Raw genomic sequence first — 21,209 nt, forward strand, 5'->3', positions numbered from 1 at the left:
GGAGAAGGGAGGCAAAGCTTTGACTCTCTACCTGAATGTGGGGGCACCTGCCAGTTTGCAGCATCTAATCCACATACCGGTGGTTTCAGTAGGAGTGTAATCCAGGGGCCATGTCACAAGGTTATGTATCCAACGCACTCCTGATTAGCTGGGCTGTAAGGTCCACTTACAGTCTGGTGACACGAGACCTGAGAGAACTGATAGAACAGGGTGGCACGGTGGCTAGCACTGCTACCTCACAGCACCAAGGACTCGGGTTCGATTCCAGCCTTGGGTCACTGTCTGTGTGGAGTTTGCACGTTCTCTCCATGTCTGCGTGGGTTTCCTCCGGGTGCTCCGGTTTCCTCCCACAGTCCAAAGATGTGTGGGTTAGGTGGATTGGCCACGCTAACTGCCCCTTACCAAGTGTACCAAGATGTGTAGATTAGGGGGAATAGTGTGGTAAATACATGGGGTTATAGAGATAGGGCCTGGGTAAGGGCCTGTTGAAAACTCAATGGGTTGAATGGCCTCCTTCTGCACTGTAGGGATTCTATTAAATTTCCAAACCGAGAGAAGTGGCGATGTGTGACAGAATAAAATGTGCAATAACCTTAGCTGTCTGCCTTATATCTCTCTGGATTTCCACAATCGACATTAATGGAAGTAACAATCAGGAGAGAGATAATAAAAGCTGTCAATTTGCTATTTCCCATTTTACACTTACACACAATGTCAACATTAACCCATCCTTTCCCCTCCTCACTGCAGCACCTGCAGGATGAGTGGGCCTGATTTCGGATTCCTGTCTTGTGTTGGAGATATTTTGTTTGATTTTGCTGTGAGTAGTGATAGAATAACTCTGTGCCACATAGTAAACTCTTACAGCATTGGTCTTACCCTCATTGACCAGTGCCAATTGCCGGTCAGTTTCATTACACCTGATCCAAGTATGTAACCCAGGCCGCTGCAACAGAACAAATAAGAGACATTTCAACAGTGAAAACAGCAAAGTTCATTCTGTATTACAGAGAGCCCGACTCAGAATTCATCCACATTAAACCTCCCAACTGAGATGATTTGTTCCAATATCAGAGAACTGGATTTAATCGAAATCTGGGGTGATTAGCTGAGAAGTGTTTTTTAATGTATATATCCATCGACAAATGCCTTTTAGTCAAATGATGCCAGCCAGGATAAATGTCGCCATTATCCTCACAGTGTCTGAATGTCACTGGGGGTGATTCTCCCACCCTACTGCGCCTTCCTTTTTAGCGCAATCATAGAAAATCATAGAAACCCTACAGTGCAGAAAGAGGCCATTCGGCCCATCGAGTCTGCACCGACCACAATCTCACCCAGGCCCTATCCCCATATCCCTACACATTTACCCACTAATCCCTCTAACCTATGCATCTCCGGACACCAAGGGGCAATTTTAGCATGGCCAATCAACCTAACCCGCACATCTTTGGACTAGGAGATGGACTAATTGGCAATGGGCTAGGAGACTCTAGCGGTGGCCAATTTGCACAGGTGTCTGGATCTCCGGGCGTCTCCTAGCATACTATATTCTGCTGCTCATTTTAATATGATTTAAATCCCATTAGCAGGCCCGGGACTGAAATCTGTCACGCAGTGGCCCCGCACTGCCGCCCCCCCCCCCCCCCCACCCCCCCGGCGCCCACACACACACACACAGACATAACTGTCTAAATGCTTTTTAAAAGACAAAATTGTACTCGCCTCTATTACTGCCTCTGGCAGCTTGTTCCAGACACTCACCACCCTCTGTGTGAAAATAACTGCCCCTCTGGACCTCTTGTATCTCTCCCCTCTCATCTTAAACATATGCCCTCTCGTTTTAGACTCCCCTATCTTTGGGAAAAGGTGTTGACTATCTGCCTTATCTATGCTCCTCGTTATTTTATAAACCTCTATAAGATCACCCCTAAGCCTCCTATGCCCCAGGGAAAAAATTCCAGTCTAACCAGTCTCTCCTTATAACTCAATCCATCAAGTCCCGGTAGCAACCTAGTAAATCTTTTCTGCATTCTTTATAGTTTAATAATATCCTTTCTATAATAGGGTGACCAGAACTGTACACAGTATTCCAAGTGTGGCTTTACCAATGTCTTGTACAACTTCAACAAGACGTCCTGACTCCTGTATTCAATGTTCTGATCATGAAACCAAGCATACCGAATGCCTTCTTCACCACTGTGACTCCACTTTCAAGGAGCTATGAACCTGTACCCCAAGATCTCTTTGTTCTGTAACTTTCCCCAATGCCCTACCATTAACTGAGGAAGTCCTGCCCTGGTTCAATCTACCAAAATGCATTACCTTGTATTTATCTAAATTAAACTCCATCTGCCATTCATCGGTCCAATTGATCAAGATCCCGTTGCAATCCGAGATAGCCTTCTTCACTGTCCACTATGCCACCAATCTTGGTGTCATCTGCAAACTTACTAACCATGCCTCCTAAATTCTCATCCAAATCATTAATATAAATGACAAATAACAGTGGACCCAGCACCGATCCCTGAGGCACACCACTGGTCACAGACCTCCAGTTTGAAGAACAACGCTCTGTCTTCAAGCCAATTTTGTATCCAATTGGCTACCTCACCCTGGATCCCTGAGATTTAACCTTATGCAAGATACCATACGGTAACTTGTCAAAGGCCTTGCTAAAATTCATGTAGACAACGTCAACTGCACTGCTCTCATCTACCTTCTTGGTTACTCTTCAAAAACTCAATCAAATTTGTGAGTCATGATTTTCCTCTCATTCCATGCTGACCGTCCCTAATCAGTCTTTGCCTCTCTAAATGCTTGTAGATCCTGTCTCTTAGAATACCTTCTAACAACTTATCCACGACAGGCGTTAGGCTCAGCGGTCTGCAGTTCCTATACTTTTCCCTGCAGCTCTTCTTAAACAAAGGCACAACATTTGCAACCCTCCAATCTTCAGGCACTTCACTTGCGGCTGTCAATGATTCCAGTTTCTCTGCTAAGGGACCCACAGTTTCCTCCCTAGCCTCCCACAACGATACACCTCATCAAGTCCCGGGGATTTATCTACCTTGATGTGCTTTAAGACTTCCAGCACCTCCTTCTCTGTAATATGTACACTCCTCAAGACATCACTATTTATTTCCCCAAGTTCCCTAACATCCATGCTTTACTCAACAGTGAATACTGAGAGAAATATTCATTTCGGATCTCACCCATCTCTTGTGGATCCGCACATAGATGACCTTGTTGATCCTTAAGAGGCCCTACTCTCTTCCTGGTTACTCTTTGCATTCTCCTCTGCTTTATCTGTCAAAGCAATCTTGTGGCCCTTTTTTCCCTCCTGATTTCTCCCTTAACTCCAAAGATGTGTGGGTTAGGTGGATTGGCCATGCTAAATTGCCCCTTACAGTCAGGGGGACTAACCAGGGTAAATGAATGGGGTTATGGGGGTAGGGTCTGGGTGGAATTGTGATCGCTGCAGACTCGATGGCCGAATGGCCTCCTTCTGCATTGTAGGATTCTATGATTCTATAACTTTACTCTGCCACCTTCTATACTTTTCAAGGGAGCCACTTGATCCCAGCTGCTTATGCATGTCATATGGCTCCTTCTTTTTCTTGACCAGGGTCTCAATATACCAATGAGATAGGTAGGAAAAGGGATGAGGTGTTGAAGTGTGAATATAGAAAGCTAGGCAGAAGGCTACAGTGCAGGATCTTGAGGGTAGTAATTTCTGAACTACTGCCTGTGCCACGTGCTTAATATCCTGAGTCATCCAGGGTTTTCTACTTCTACCAGCTTTGCCCTTGCTCTAAAAGGAATGTGCTTACCCTGAACCCTGGTTCACACACTTTTAAAAGCCTCCCACTTACCAGAAGTCCCTTTGCCTGCCAGACTTCCCCAATCAACTTTTGAAAATTCCTGTCTAATACCATCAAAATTGGCCTTGTCCCAATTTAGAATTTTAACTTTTGGGCCAGACTTATCATTCTCCATAGCCATCTTAAAACTAATGGAATTATGGTCATTGGTCCCAAAGTGATCCCTCACTAACACTTCTGTCACCTGCCCTTCCTTATTTCCCAAGATGAAGTCAAATTTTGCCCCCTCTCTGGTTGGGCCATCCACATACTGAATGAGAAATTCCTCCTGAATACACTCAACAAATTTCTTTCCATCCAAGCCCATAATACTATGGTTGTCCCAGTCAATATTGGGAAAGTTAAAATCCCCCACTATTACCACCCTATCTTTCTTGGAGCTATCTGCAATCTCCTTACATATTTCCTCCTCAATTTCCCGCTTACTATTTGGGGGCCTGTAGTACAATCCTGTCAAAGTGATCTCCCCCTTCTTATTTCTCAGTTCTACCCATATAGACCCAGTGGGCGAACCCTCAGATACATCCCCTTTCAGTACTGCCGTGATGTTCTCCCTAATCAAAAATTCAATTCCCCTTCCACTCTTACCTCCTGTTCTATCTTTCCTTTGGCATCTGTACCCTGGAACATTGAGCTGCCAGTCCTGTCACTCCCTTAGCCATGTTCAGTAAAAAGTTTATTAGTCACAAGTGAAGCTTATATTAACACTGCAATGAAGTTACTGTGAAATTCCCCTAGTCACTACAGTCCGGTGCCTGTTCGGGTCAATGCACCTAACCAGCACGTCTTTCAGAATGTGGGAGGAAACCGGAGCACCCGGAGGAAACCCACGCAGACACGGGGAGAACATGCCAACTCCACACAGACAGTGATAGCTATAGCTAATAGCTATGATAGCTATACAGTGATAGCTAATAGCTATAATATCCCAGTTCCATGTACCCATCCATGCCCTGAGTTCATCTGCCTTGCCCATCAGGCCTCTTGCATTGAAATAAATGCAGTTTAATCTAGGCTTCCCTTGCTCTCTGCCGTGCTTTTGGCTGACCTGTATAGTACTAGGATAGGATTACTAATACTGCCTTTACTATTTAACATGCTCTCTTTAACTTCCATACTGTCCTCAACCTTCTCTTCTGTCTCCCTACTGCTTTGAGTCCCACCCCTCTGACGAACTTGTTTAAATCCTTCCAAGTTTCTCTCGCAAATCTCCCCGCCAGGATATTGGTCCCCCTCCAGTTCAGGTGTAACCCGTCCCTCTTGAACAGGTCACCCCTGCCCCAGAAGAGATCCAAATGATCTAGTAATCTAAATCCTTGCTCCCTACCCCAGCTCTCAAGCCACACATTCACCTGCCTAATCTCCCTATTCCTACTCTCGCTAGCACGTGGCACCGTTAGTAGTCCAGAAATTACTACCTTCAACGTCCTGCACGTTAGCCTTCTGCCTAACTCTCTATATTCACACTTCAGGACCTCATCCCTTTTCCTACTTATGTTGTTGGTACCAACGTGTACAACGACTTCTAGCTGTTCACCCTCCCCAATGTCCTGCAACCGCTCAGAGACATCCTTGACCCTGGCACCAGGGAGGCAACACACCATCCTGGAGTCTCGATTGCGGCCACAGAAACGCCTGTTTGTGCCTCTAACTAGTGAGTCCCCTATTACTACTGCTCGCTTGCTCTTTGCCCGACCCAGCTCTAAAGCAGAACCAGACTCCAAAACGTATGACTCCAGATCCACAGCAATGTGGTTGACTCTTAACTGCCCCTCTGAAATGGCCTAGCAAGCCACTCAGTTCAAGAGCAATTAGGCATGTGCAACAAATGCTGGCCCAGCCAGCAATACCTACATCCAGATTGAGGTTAAAATCAAATTACCGCGGATGCTGGAATCATAAACAAAAACAAAAAATGCTGGAAAATCTCAGCAGGTCTTACAGCATCTGTGGAGAGAATAGAGTGAATGTTTCAGGCACCGGACTGTAGTGACTAGGGGAATTTCACAGTAACTTCATTGCAGATATAAGATAATGCGGGGGCTGGATAGGGTGGAGGCGGAGAGATTCTTTCCACTTAGTAAGGAAGTTAAAACTAGAGGACACAGCCTCAAAATAAAGGGGGGTCGGTTTAAGACAGAGTTGAGGAGGAACTTCTTCTCCCAGAGGGTGGTGAATCTCTGGAATTCTCTGCCCACTGAGGTGGTGGAGGCTACCTCGCTGAATATGTTTAAAGCGCGGATGGATGGATTCCTGATCGGTAAGGGAATTAAGGGTTATGGGGATCAGGCGGGTAAGTGGTACTGATCCACGTCAGATCAGCCATGATCTTATTGAATGGCGGGGCAGGCTCGAGGGGCTAGATGGCCTACTCCTGCTCCTATTTCTTATGTTCTTATGTTCTTATGTTTCGAGTCTGGATGACTCTTCATCAGAGCTTTGCTGAGATTTTCCAGTATGTTCTGTTTTGTGAGGTTATTTATTCCCACCCATAATTTCATCAGTATTACAGAGCACACAATGAGGGCAAAACTATCAGTAATGCATGTACCTTCCAACTGGAATTGCAACGTAGAAGATCGAGATCATGAAGGTCCTTTTATCACCAACAAAGAGGTCAGCAATGATGGTGGGAGCAATGGTAGAGTAACTGGCTTCTCCGATGCCAACAAAGGCCCGGCTCACAACTAATGCCCAAAAGTACTGAGGAGAAAAATAATTGAAAAATAAATGATAGTTCAACAGCAGAAGTTGAAAGACATTCCAGCAAACACCAGGCCATCTGTAGAGTGTAATGTGAATTGAGTTGGACAGTTTAAATTCCATTCATTTATGGACTAAGTTACATACAGATTGGCACAGATCAAGTAATCACATTCAGACTCAGAGGAGTCATGCTAGTGCAACTAGAGTGTTGTTTTCAGATCCCTTTTCAGGTCCCTTGATGGATCGGAGCAAAAGAAAGGACTTCTTCAAAAGCATCTTCCAATCCCGTGACTTCCGTCGCCTAGAAGGTTAAGAGCAGCAGATACATGGGAACATGACCAGCTCCGAGTTCCCCTCCTTATCAAGGCCAATTAGGGATGGGCAACAAATTCTGGTCTAGCCAGTGACGCTCTCATCCCATAAATGAACAATAAAGAAGTCACATGCCATCCTGATTTGGAATTATATCATTGTACCTTCGCTGACCAAAATCCTGGAACTCCCTTTGTAACAGCACTACTGTGGATGTACCTGCACCAATGGACTATAGTGCTTCTAGAATGCAGTTTATCAAAACCTCTCAAAGGCAACTTGAATGAACATTAAATGCCAGCCTCGCTAGGAATGCCCACGTCCCCAGAATGAATGGCGGAAGCAATAAGATTTTACACTGCATTTAGTCAATTCATTCCATTCCTGAACATTTGATGGCCATAACATTCAGAAGCATAGCTATCTCACACATACAAAGCAACTTCACAACCGATTATGTTTTAATTGCTACTCTGTATTGTAAGTTTCGTTTGGAATTTCCATCCATTTAAACTGTCTTCTGGAATAATAATCACAAACTGTATTGGATGAAGTTCACTGATTGCTGAGATCCATGACATACACTTGACAGCAGCTAACAGATACAAACAGAAATGGTATAATTGGGAAATTCTAAACAATAGTGTGATTAATAAATAGCTATCTAATCTCTGTTTTCAAATGATTCTTATAAACCACATTCGCTCTGCCCTCTTGTTTCACAACTTTGTGAGAGCTGGACTGCTGAATTAATCTTTGAATCACTTTCAGCCAAAGTGTCCTTTTTTTTTTAAAGTGTGTTGTTGAAATGTTTCTGTGGAACACCTAAGAAGATATTGCCTGTAATAGTGGGTAATAATTCAGAACAGGTAGGGCAATTCTGATACTTGCTCGAGTGCTCAAGTCGGAGAGGAATTTCTTTGGTACGTTTCCTGCATTGATCACTTGCGTTTTTGCTCCTGCTGTGTTTGTCTCTCTCAGGAGTTGTTATTAGCAGGTGAAGGAGTGTGTGCAAAGTTGCACCATATAGGCCTCATTGTCCACTCTAATTGCTTTAATTCCTGAGCTTTCTACATTGCGACTGTAATTACATTTCAAAACAATTACTCTATCGGCTGAAAAGTGCTTTGGAACAGCCTGAGGTATTAAAGGTGCTATATAAATGCAGGTCTTTCTTTTTCTATAATTTTATAAGGAAATTTGGTATGCCCACTATGACTCTCACCAACTGTTACAGATGCACCATAGGAAGCATTCTTTCTGATTGTATCACAGCTTGGTATGGCTCCTGCTCTGCCCAAGACCGCAAGAAACTACAAAGGGTCATGAATTAGCCCAATCCATCACTCAAACCATCTTCTCACCCATTGGCACTGTCTACACTTCGGCTCCATCAGAAAAGCAGCCAACATAATTAAGGACCCACGCACCCCAAACATACTCTCTTCCACCTTTTTCCATCGGGAAAAAGATACAAAAGTCTGAGGTCATGTACCAACCGACTCAAGAACAACTTCTTCCCTGCTGCCATCAGACGTTTGAATGGACCTACCTTGTATTAAGTTGATCTTTCTCTGCACCCTAGCTATGACTGTAACCCTACATTCTGCACTCTTTCCTTTCCTTCTCTACATATAGTATGCTTTGTCTGTTTAGCACACAAGAAACAATACTTTTCACTGTATACCAATACTTGTGACAATAATAAACCAAATCAAATTCTTTAACAAACAGCGATCGTTTAAGGCTGAGATGAGGAGATGTTTTTTCACTCAAGGGTTGTGAATCTTCTCTACCCCACATGGTTGTGGTTGCTCCATCATTAAATACATTTAAGACTCAGATATATGGATTTTTGATCCAACATGAGAACATAAGAAACAGGGGTTGGAGGAGGCCAGGTGGGCCCTCAGGGCTGCTCTGCCAATTAAATAAGATCAGGCTGATCATTGACCTCAATTCCACTTTCCTGCCTAATCCCATTCGTTCCCCTTGAGCCCAAAATTCCGTCAATCTATGGAATTTTCTGACTCTCACTGTTCCTAAATTCCGTCTATACTGATTCCACAACCAGTGGTTAGCACTGCTGCTTCACAGCTCCAGGGACCTGGGTTCGATTCCCGGCTTGGGTCACTGTCTGTGTGGAGTTTGCACATTCTCCTCGTGTCTGCGTGGGTTTCCTCCGGGTGCTCCGGTTTCCTCCCACAGTCCAAAGATGTGAGGGTTAGGTTGATTGGCCATGCTAAAATTGCCCCTTAGTGTCCTGAGATGTGTAGGTTAGAGGGATTAGCGGGTAAATATGTAGGGATATGGGCGTAAGGCCTGGGTGGGATTGTGGTCGGTGCAGACGCGATGGGCCGAATGGCCTCCTTCTGCACTGTAGGGTTTCTATGATTTCTATGAACCTGATCTTCTGAGCCAAGATCTTTTCTCACTCTCGACCTTACATCACCCTTTGCTAAAAGGGCTACTCCTCCCCACGGTCCATTCTAGCTGTCCTTTGGAAATTTTGTGTAGCATGGACTATTTATTTCTCAACCTTGGTCATCTTGTAATCATATCTCTATAATGACAATGAGCTGTAAACCATGCATTTTTACTTATGCTGCTAGTTCATGTATTTTATTCTAAATTCCTTGTCATTCAGATAAAGAGCCTTTACCTTTTTTGTTACCGCCATTCTTTGCATGGACCTTATTCATCGCTTTATTATTACCATTGAATTCTGTCCCCCTTCCTGTTCTACTCTAGATGCCTTTACCCAAAACACTACATTGCTCTATTGCCTTGGACTTCTCTATTAATTTCTAAATCTCCCTTCACCTCAGCCCTCTGTAAATACATTTGACATATTTGCTCATTTCCTCCCTGCACCAATTTATTGGCTGCCATAGTGACATCAATAGCCACCGATGCGAGATTTTCTAGTCCCGTTCGCTGCAGAAATCGTAACATAAGAACATAAGAACATAAGAAATAGGAGCAGGAGTAGGCCATCTAGCCCCTCGAGCCTGCCCCGCCATTCAATAAGATCATGGCTGATCTGACGTGGATCAGTACCACTTACCTGCCTGATCCCCATAACCCTTAATTCCCTTACCGATCAGGAATCCATCCATCCGCGCTTTAAACATATTCAGCGAGGTAGCCTCCACCACCTCAGCGGGCAGAGAATTCCAGAGATTCACCACCCTCTGGGAGAAGAAGTTCCTCCTCAACTCTGTCTTAAACCGACCCCCCTTTATTTTGAGGCTGTGTCCTCTAGTTTTAACTTCCTTACTAAGTGGAAAGAATCTCTCCGCCTCCACCCTATCCAGCCCCCGCATTATCTTATAAGTCTCCATAAGATCCCCCCTCATCCTTCTAAACTCCAACGAGTACAAACCCAATCTCCTCAGCCTCTCCTCATAATCCAAACCCCTCATCTCCGGTATCAACCTGGTGAACCTTCTCTGCACTCCCTCCAATGCCAATATATCCTTCCTCATATAAGGGGACCAATACTGCACACAGTATTCCAGCTGCGGCCTCACCAATGCCCTGTACAGGTGCATCAAGACATCCCTGCTTTTATATTCTATCCCCCTCGCAATATAGGCCAACATCCCATTTGCCTTCTTGATCACCTGTTGTACCTGCAGACTGGGCTTTTGCGTCTCATGCACAAGGACCCCCAGGTCCCTTTGCACGGTAGCATGTTTTAATTTGTTTCCATTGAGATAGTAATCCCATTTGTTATTATTTCCTCCAAAGTGTATAACCTCGCATTTCTCAACGTTATACTCCATTTGCCATATCCTCGCCCACTCACTCAGCCTGTCCAAATCTCTCTGCAGATCTTCTCCGTCCTCCACACGATTCACTTTTCCACTTATCTTTGTGTCGTCTGCAAACTTCGTTACCCTACACTCCGTCCCCTCCTCCAGATCATCTATATAAATGGTAAACAGTTGCGGCCCGAGTACCGATCCCTGCGGCACGCCACTAGTTACCTTCCTCCAACCGGAAAAACACCCATTTATTCCGACTCTTTGCTTCCTGTCGGATAGCCAGTCCCCAATCCACTTTAACACACTACCCCCAACTCCGTGTGCCCTAATCTTCTTCAGCAGCCTTTTATGGGGCACCTTATCAAACGCCTTTTGGAAATCCAAAAACACCGCATCCACCGGTTCTCCTCCATCAACCGCCCTAGTCACATCTTCATAAAAATCCAACATGTTCGTCAAGCACGACTTCCCCTCATGAATCCATGCTGCGTCTGATTGATCGAACCATTTCTATCCAGATGCCCTGCTATCTCCTCCTTAATAATGGATTCCAGCATTTCCCCTACTACAGACGTTAAGCTGACCGGCCTATAGTTACCCGCCTTTTGTCTCCTTCCTTTTTTAAACAGCGGCGTAACATTAGCCGTTTTCCAATCAACCGGCACTACCCCAGAATGCAACGAGTTTTGATAAATAATCACTAACGCATCCACTATTACCTCTGACATTTCTTTCAATACCCTGGGATGCATTCCATCCGGACCCGGGGACTTGTCCACCTTCAGTCCCATTAGTCTACCCAGCACTGCCTCTTTGGTAACATTAATCGTATTAAGTATTTCTCCTGCTGCCAACCCTCTATCGTTAATATTTGGCAAACTATTTGTGTCCTCCACCGTGAAGACCGACACAAAAAACTTATTTAAAGACTCAGCCATATCCTCATTTCCCACTATTAACTCCCCCCTCTCGTCCTCCAAGGGTCCAACATTCACTCTAGCCACTCTATTCCTTTTTATATATTTATAAAAACTTTTACTATCATTTTTTATATTAATTGCCTAGCTTCATAGTCTATCCTTCCTTTCTTTATCGCTTTCTTAGTCTCTCTTTGTTGTTTCTTAAATTTTTCCCAATCACTTGTTTCTCCACTATTTTTGGCCACTCTGTACGCAGCTGTTTTTATTTTAATACTCTCCTTTATTTCCTTCGTTATCCACGGCTGGTTCTCCCTTTTCTTACAATCCTTGTTTTTTGCTGGAATATATTTTTGCTGAGAACTGGAAAGGATCTCCTTAAAAATCCTCCACTGTTCCTCAGCTATCCTACCTGCCAGCCTGCTCTCCCAGTCTACCTTAGCCAATTCATCCCTCATCCTATCATATTTCCCTCTGTTCAAACAGAGGACACTGGTTTGAGACCAAACTTTCTCCTCTTCCATCTGAATCAGAAATTCGACCATATTGTGGTCACTAGACCCAAGAGGGTCCTTCACAATAAGATCCTTAATTCTACCTACCTCGTTACACAATACCAGATCCAAAATAGCTCGTTCCCTCGTCGGTTCCGTAACATGCTGTTCAAGGAAACTATCCCGACAGCATTCTAAGAACTCTTCCTCCATTCCACCCTTACCGACTTGAGTCTGCCAGTCAATGTGCATGTTGAAGTCCCCCATGATTATTGCCGTTCCGTTTTTACACGCATCCCTTATCTGCTTGTTTATAGCCCTCCCTACCTCAACATTATTATTCGGGGGCCTATATACCACACCTACTAGTGTCTTTCTCCCTCTACTATTCCTCATCTCTACCCATAACGATTCCACGTTTTGTTCCTCAGAGCCTATGTCATCCCTCAGTACTACCCTGATATTATCTCTTATTAATAGCGCGACCCCACCACCTTTTCCTTCCTGTCTATTCTTCCTAAACGCCTGATACCCCTGGATATTCATCTCCCAGTCCTGGTCACCTTTCAGCCACGTTTCTGTAATGGCCACTAGATCGTACCCACTTGTGCTGATTTGCACCATCAACTCATTCACCTTGTTCCGAATGCTTCGTGCATTCAGGCAAAGTGTCCTTATTCCAGCTTTTATCTGAACCCGCTTTGATGAGTCGCGAACACCGTCTCCCTCTACTCCCTTATCTAAATTACCGCCTTCATTCACTTGCACTCTCTCCTCTACCATTAATTTTGTAATTCCCCTTACCCCTGCATCCTCCCCCCCATCAATTAGTTCCTTGATCCTAGTCAACTCTTCTAGCTCCCCTCCCCCCAACCTATCTAGTTTAAATTCTCCCCAGTAGCCTTAGCCAACCTACCGGCCAGGATATTGGTCCCCGTGTGATTCAAGTTCCACCCGTTTTTTGTATACAGATCACCCCTGCCCCTAAAGAGGTCCCAATGGTCCAGGAACCTGAATCCCTGCCCCCTGCACCAGTCCCTCAGCCACACATTCATCCTCCACCTCACTCCATTCCTGCCTCACCTTCCCGTGGCACAGGCAGTAATCCTGAGATTACTACCTTTGCTTTCCTCTTTCTCAGCTGTCTCCCTAATTCCCTGTACTCCCTTTTCATGACCCCTTCTCCCTTCCTACCCACGGGTAACAGACGGGACAGAAAATTCGTTGGAACCATTTAAAGGTTCGTTGACCTTGGACAGGAATTTCCGGTCTTGGGTGTGCATCGGAAAATAACGCCCTTGATTTTTATAGATTACAATAAGCAGACAACTTTGCAAATGAAAACTGATACAGACAGAGACAGCAGGCATATCGAAATAACAAAGACTAGAGTTGGAAGAACTCCACTATCTAACCCTAAAGTTGAGAAGGACATCATTAAAATAAAAGTAAAGTGGCCTACAGATTGAGTGGTGAACGATCCCGCCAGTGTCACGACACACCAGATCAATATTCCGATGGACATGAGAATCTTCCTGTTGTACCGATCCCCCAGATAACCAAACAAAGGAGCCAATATCATGTAGCTGCAGATAAAGACTGAACAAAACAGGCAAGTGAATAATAAAACAGTTACCTCAACCTCTGTTCAGCATGAGCAGGGACACAGCAGCCGCACTGCGTCATGTCCAAATACCTGGCTACATTTAAGGATGAGACTGTGGCTCAGATGTAGCATGTCTGCCGCTGAGTCACACGGCTCTGGGTTCTAGCTCCACTCTCGAGAGTTGAGCACATTATCCAGTGCAGAATTGAGGGAGTGCTGCATTTTTGGAGGCCTTTCCTTTCAGATGGGGTACTCAGATGGGGGCCTTGTCCACTCTCTTAGGTGCCAGGCAAGAGATCCCAGGGCACGGTCTAAAAGAAAAAGCTGGGATGTTCTCTCTCAACTGGTATCACTAAAACAGGTGATCGTTGCTCTGTGGGAGCTTGATGTGTGCAAACTAGCTGCTATGTTTCCCTTCATTACGTGGAGATGCCAGCGTTGGACTGGGGTGAACACAGTAAGAAGTCTCACCACACCAGGTTAAAGTCCAACAGGTTTATTTGGTAGCAAATACCATAAGCTTTCGGAGCGCTGCTCCTTCGTCAGATGGAGTGGAAATGTGCTCTCAAACAGTGCAGAGACACAAAATCAAGTTACAGAATACTGATTAGAATGCGAATCCCTACAACCAGCCAGGTGAAGCAGCAGTGCTAACCAGGTCTCTGGCTGGTTGTAGGGATTCGCATTCTAATTAGTATTCTGTAACTTGATTTTGTGTCTCTGCACTGTTTGAGAGCACATTTCCACTCCATCTGACGAAGGAGCAGCGCTCCGAAAGCTTATGGTATTTGCTACCAAATAAACCTGTTGGACTTTAACCTGGTGTTGTGAGACTTCTTACTGTGTTCCCTTCATTACAACAGCAACTACACTTCAAGAAAGACAGCATTGGCAGTAAAGCACTTGGGAATATCCGGAGGTTGTCATAGAATCATAAAAATCATAGAAACCCTACAGTACAGAAAGAGGCCATTCGGCCCATCGAGTCTGCACCGACCACAATCCCACCCAGGCTCTACCCCCATATCCCTACAGATTTACCCACTAATCCCTCTAACCTACGCATCTCAGGACACTAAGGGCAATTTTTAGCATGGCCAATCAACCTAACCCGCACATCTTTGGACTGTGAGAGGAAACCGGAGCATCCAGAGGAAACTCACGCAGACACGAGGAGAATGTGCAAACTCCACACAGACAGTGACCCAAGCCGGGATTCGAACCCAGGTCTCTGGAGCTGTGAAGCAGCAGTGCTAACCACTGTGCTACCGTGCCGCCCTGTCTAAGATCTAAATGAAAGTCTTTCTTCCATTCAATTCACAACAGTAGACCACCATATACAACAGAGGGGCCAACCTGGCGCAGCAGCTGGGAATACAGTTAAACATGGGCGGCACGGTGGCTCAGTGGTTAGCACTGCTGCCTCAGAGTGCCAGGGACCCATGTTCAAATCCGGCATCGGATGAATGAGGAGAGGGACTCTGGGAGAAAGAAAACCACTGGAACAGAATTGGAAAGAGATAGTGTTAACGAGAGAGAGAGAGCGCGCAAGAATATTTCCAGTCATACAAGATAGAAGTCAAAGAGAAGCAAAGAGAGGAATAGCAAGATGAGGATCTGGAGAGAAAACCATCCTACATGTCAACCCTCGTAGTTTAATCCAAGATGGTTGTATCCAATACACAATAACTGTCACTGTCTGATATCTTGGTGTAACAAAGCCGCAGAACCAAGAGAAACGTCCAAGTAGAGCACATGACATGAGATACATCCAATGACACAGACGGAAGTGAGAGTGGAAATTGCAGAGGCACTGGCCATAATCCTACAGTCTTCCTTAGACCCCAGAGATAGAAGACTGGAGGATTGCAAACATTACACCATTGTTCTCACCAAAGAATGGTGTAAAGATAAGCCCAGTAACTACAGTCCAGTCAATATAACTTGGGAAACTTATAGAAACAATAATTAGAGATAAAATAGTCATATGGGCAAATGGGGGTCGACGAAGTGAATTACTCATTCAGAGAGCCAGTGCAGACATGATGGGCCAACAGTACGGTACTGTAACTCTGCAATAACATACCCGCCCGACAGTAAAAATGGGGAAGTTACAGAGAAACCACATAAATATTCTCTTGTCACATAAACATTAATTATACAGACTTTATGATTCACAGGATTGTTATCAGGAATTAAAAGGAATATTATAACTAAGGCAAAAACTGCTGATAGAATCAGCCAAACAAAATACTAATACACCATGGGGCGGCACGGGTGACACAGTGGTTAGCACTGCTGCCTCACAGGGACCCGGGTTCGAATCCCGGCGAGGGTCACTGTCTGTGTGGAGTTTGCACGTTCTCCCCATGTCTGCGTGGGTTTCCTCCGGGTGCTCCGGTTTCCTCCCACAGTCCAAAAGGCGTGTTGGTTAGGTGCATTGTCCATGCTAAATTCTCCCTTAGTGTACCCAGACAAGTGGTGCCTAGGGGGTTTTCACAGTGACTTCATTGCAGTGTTAATGTAAGCCTAGTGACACTAATAAATTAATTTTAAACATTGTTAAGACTGTGACAGATCCTAGCAGATCTCTTGTGACATTGCTCCTGGGATGCAGTGCTTTCTACACAGAAACGTAGGATATAGGAGCAGGAGTAGGCCATTCAGCCCTTTGAGCCTATTCTGACATCCTTTAAGACCATGGCTGACCTGGTTGTGGCCTCAACTCCAATTTCCTGTCTGTCCCCCAAAACACTTGAACCCCTTGTCTGTCAAATATCTGTCTAATTTAGTCTCGAACATATTCAGTGTCCCAGCCTCCACCACTCTCTGGGAAAGATTCCACAGACCAACGACCCTCAGAGAAAGAAATTCTCCTCATCTCAGACTTAAAAGGGGAACCACTGGTTCTTAAACTGTATCCCCTTGTTCTAGTTCCCCTAGTAGCAGAAACATCGTCCCAGTTGCCACCCTAAAGAGCCCTCTCAGGATCTCAATAAGATCACCTCTTATTCTTCTAAACTCCAATGGGTGTGGGACCAAACTTTTCAAGCTTTCTTCATAAGATGATCCTTCTGAGCATGGTGCTTCTGACGCATCCCAACCCTTTTTCATAGAATCCCTACAATACAGAAGGAAGCTATTTGGCCCATCGAGCCTGCACCGACAGCAATCCCACCCAGGCCCTATCCCCGTCACCACACGCATTTACCCGCTAATCCCCCCAATATCAAGGATTAATTTAGCATGGCCAATCAACCTAATCCACACATCTTTGGGCAGCACGGTGGCACAGTGGTTAGCACTGCTGCCTCACAGCGTCAGGGACCTGGGTTCAATTCCCGGCTTGGGTCACTGTCTGTTTGGAGCTTGCACATTCTCCTTGTGTCTGCGTGGGTTTCCTCCGGGCGCTCTGGTTTCCATCCACAGTCCAAAGACGTGCAGGTTAGGTTGATTGGCCATGCTAAATTGCCCCTCAGTGTCAGGGGGACTAACAGGCTAAATACGTGGGATTACGGGGATAGGGGCTGGGTAGGGTTGTGGTCAGTGCAGAGTTGATGGGCCGAATGGCCTCTTTCTGATCCCTTCACCCCGGGAACGACTGAACCTTCTAATGGATTGTATCATTTTCCTCTCAAGGAGACATAATACTCCAGATGTGGGTCTCAGCAAAGCCTTGTACAGCTGCAATAAAGCTTCTCAAGCTTTATATTCAATTTCTCTAGCAATAAATAGCAACACTCTATTGGCCTTCCTAATCACTTGTATCTGCACACTAACGACTGGGGCATTGTAGTAAGTAAGCAACGTACAATATATTATTCTGCCACTAAAACACTTCAGTGTTTAACCTGATCCTTGCAGGCCACAAACCCAATCGCTGTCAATCCTAAGGTCAGACTGCAGCCGACTGTTGTTGACAGGGTCGTTTTCCAGCTTCTGAAGCACTCGGAAATTATTGGCTCTGGGTCAGAAGGCTGTCTTTCATTTAAATTCCTTTACAGTTCTTCATGTTTGGAATGTGACAGATGTGGACGAGTCAGATTACATACAGAGAGAGTGTGTGAATCTTTGGCATATTGATCCTTCAAATACAGTTTTACCTCAGGGGTGGGAACCGCTGAGAAAGAATCTCCAACTCTGGCTCTGCTAACTCGTGTTATGGATAAAGATCCACATTCTGGTTATTATCCACGCGAGAGGTTTGTTCTTTACTAATTGGACTGGATATCATACTCCTTCTAGTTTCCAGTTTTTCATTCCCTTTCTGTTGTGCTGGATATTTGTGTTTAACCAGATAATAACCAGGAATGTTCGTGAATGGATTGTTTTTGTTTTGACAACCAGATCAAAGTCAAAAGCAAGGAAAATGCTAAACTATCAAACTTCACCAGTCCCCAAACCAAATTCCTATCAATTCCCTGAACAGCCTCCCCCACCCCAACCCAGCCAAAAGCATCGCTCTGTCTCATTCTCCATGGGGAAGGAAGTGAAAAACATTAACCATGATCTCATTAAATGCCAGATTAGGTTGGAGCAATTAAAGAGCCTATTTCTGTCCCTATGTTTCCATTCCGAAATATTACACCAGCCCCTCCCCTCCCCATTCCCCCCCAGCCCCTCCCCTCCCCATTCCCCCCCAGCCCACTCCTCCCCATTCCCCCCCAGCCCCTCCCCTCCCCATTCCCCCCCAGCCCCTCTCCTCCCCATTCCCGCAGCCCCTCTCCTCCTCATTCCCCCCCGGCCCCATTCCTCCCCATTCCCGCAGCCCCTCTCCTCCTCATTCCCCCCCGGCCCCATTCCTCCCCATTCCGCCAGCCCCTCTCCTCCCCATTCCCCCCAGCCCTTCAGCTCCCCATTCCCCCCAGCCCTTCAGCTCCCCATTCCCCCCAGCCCCTCTCCTCCCCATTCCCCCCAGCCCCTCAGCTCCCCATTCCCCCCAGCCCCTCTGCTCCCCATTCCACCCCCAACGCCCTCCTCCCCATTTCCCCCCCCAACCCTCTCCTCCCCAGTCCCCCCGGTCCCCTCTCCTAGCCATTCCCCCCGGCCACTCTCCTATCCATTCCCCCCGGCCACTCTCCTACCCATTACCCCCAGCCCCTCTCCTACCCATTCCCCCCCCAACCCTCTACTCCCCATTCCCCCAGCCCCTCCTATCCATTCCCCCCGGTCCCCTCTCCTATCCATTCCCCCCAGCCCCTCTCCAACCCATTCCCCCCCCAACCCTCTCCTCCCCATTCCCCCCGGTCCTCTCTCCTATCCATTCCCCCAGGTCCCCTCGCCTCTCCATTCCCCCCGGTCCCCTCTTCTCCCCATTCCCCCCAGCCCCTCTCCTCCCCATTCCCCCCGGTCCCCTCTCCTATCCATTCCCGCCGGTCCCCTCTCCTATCCATTCCCCCCGGTCCCCTCTCCTCCCCATTCCCCCCAGCCCCTCTCCTCCCCATTCCCCCCAGCCCCTCTCCTACCCATTCCCCCCGACCTCTCCCCTCCCCATTCCCCCCCCAGCCACTCTACTTCCCATTCCCCCCGAACCCTCCCCTCCCCATTCCCCCCCCCCCCCCGGCCCCTCCGCACCCCATTCCCCCCCGGCCCCTCTCCTCCCGATTCCCCTCGGGCCCTCTCTTCCCCATTCCCACCCAACTCTCTCCTCCCCATTCCCCCGGTCCCCTCTCCCACCCATTTCCCCCCCCCCCCCAGCCCCTCCCCTCCCCATTCCCCCCACCCCTCTCCTCCCCATTTCCCCAGCCCCTCCCCTCCCCATTCCCGCCCAGCCCCACTCCTCCCCATTCCCGCAGCCCCTCTCCTCCCCATTCCCCCTCGGCCCCTTTCCTCCCCATTCCGCCGGCCCCTCTACTCCCCATTCCCCCCCAACCCTCTCCTCCCCAGTTCCCCCCCCATCCCTCTCCTCCCCATTCCCCTCCCCCGAGCCCTCTCCTCCCCATTCCCCCCGGTCCCCTCTCCTACCCATTACCCCCAGCCCCTCTCCTACCCATTCCCCCCCCTACCCTCTCCTCCCCATTCCCCCCCCACCCTCTCCTCCCCATTCCCCCCCCACCCTCTCCTCCCCATTCCCCCCCCACCCTCTCCTCCCCATTCCCCCCCCACCCTCTCCTCCCCATTCCCCCCCCACCCTCTCCTCCCCATTCCCCCCCCACCCTCTCCTCCCCATTCCCCCAGCCCCTCTCCTCCCCATTCCCCCGGTCCCCTCTCCTCCCCATTCCCCCCGGTCCCCTCTCCTCCCCATTCCCCCCCACCCTCTCCTCCCCATTCCCCCCCCACCCTCTCCTCCTCATTCCCCCCCGGCCCCATTCCTCCCCATTCCGCCGGCCCCTCTCCTCCCCATTCCCGCAGCCCCTCTCCTCCTCATTCCCCCCCGGCCCCATTCCTCCCCATTCCGCCAGCCCCTCTCCTCCCCATTCCCCCCAGCCCTTCAGCTCCCCATTCCCCCCAGCCCTTCAGCTCCCCATTCCCCCCAGCCCCTCTCCTCCCCATTCCCCCCAGCCCTTCAGCTCCCCATTCCCCCCAGCCCCTCTGCTCCCCATTCCACCCCCAACGCCCTCCTCCCCATTTCCCCCCCCAACCCTCTCCTCCCCAGTCCCCCCGGTCCCCTCTCCTAGCCATTCCCCCCGGCCACTCTCCTATCCATTCCCCCCGGCCACTCTCCTACCCATTACCCCCAGCCCCTCTCCTACCCATTCCCCCAGCCCCTCCTATCCATTCCCCCCGGTCCTCTCTCCTATCCATTCCCCCAGGTCCCCTCGCCTCTCCATTCCCCCCGGTCCCCTCTTCTCCCCATTCCCCCCAGCCCCTCTCCTCCCCATTCCCCCGGTCCCCTCTCCTATCCATTCCCGCCGGTCCCCTCTCCTATCCATTCCCCCCGGTCCCCTCTCCTCCCCATTCCCCCCAGCCCCTCTCCTCCCCATTCCCCCCAGCCCCTCTCCTACCCATTCCCCCCGACCTCTCCCCTCCCCATTCCCCCCCCAGCCACTCTACTTCCCATTCCCCCCGAACCCTCCCCTCCCCATTCCCCCCCCCCCCCCCGGCCCCTCCGCACCCCATTCCCCCCCGGCCCCTCTCCTCCCGATTCCCCCCGGCCCCTCTCTTCCCCATTCCCACCCAACTCTCTCCTCCCCATTCCCCCGGTCCCCTCTCCTACCCATTTCCCCCCCCCCCAGCCCCTCCCCTCCCCATTCCCCCCACCCCTCTCCTCCCCATTTCCCCAGCCCCTCCCCTCCCCATTCCCGCCCAGCCCCACTCCTCCCCATTCCCGCAGCCCCTCTCCTCCCCATTCCCCCTCGGCCCCTTTCCTCCCCATTCCGCCGGCCCCTCTACTCCCCATTCCCCCCCAACCCTCTCCTCCCCAGTTCCCCCCCCAACCCTCTCCTCCCCATTCCCCTCCCCCGAGCCCTCTCCTCCCCATTCCCCCCGGTCCCCTCTCCTACCCATTCCCCCCCCTACCCTCTCCTCCCCATTCCCCCCCACCCTCTCCTCCCCATTCCCCCCCCCACCCTCTCCTCCCC

The 21,209-nt window shown here is 48.5% G+C and overlaps 1 protein-coding gene across 6 annotated transcripts in view; it reads right to left on the reverse strand.

Annotated features, from left to right (window-relative positions):
• LOC144501430 (protein spinster homolog 1-like) overlaps positions 1–21,209 on the reverse strand; it is a 205,321-nt gene that overhangs the window by 135,843 nt on the left and 48,269 nt on the right. For all 6 annotated transcript variants that reach the window (XM_078225171.1, XM_078225174.1, XM_078225172.1 and 3 more), the window contains 3 exons: positions 13,546–13,682; positions 6,436–6,587; positions 880–946 (listed from right to left, as the gene is read on the reverse strand). In XM_078225171.1, coding sequence (XP_078081297.1) covers positions 880–946; positions 6,436–6,587; positions 13,546–13,682 — 356 coding nt within the window. The remainder of the gene's footprint in view (positions 1–879; positions 947–6,435; positions 6,588–13,545; positions 13,683–21,209) is intronic.

This window comes from Mustelus asterias, chromosome 12, assembly GCF_964213995.1.
Source record: "Mustelus asterias chromosome 12, sMusAst1.hap1.1, whole genome shotgun sequence".
Taxonomy (NCBI): domain Eukaryota; kingdom Metazoa; phylum Chordata; class Chondrichthyes; order Carcharhiniformes; family Triakidae; genus Mustelus; species Mustelus asterias.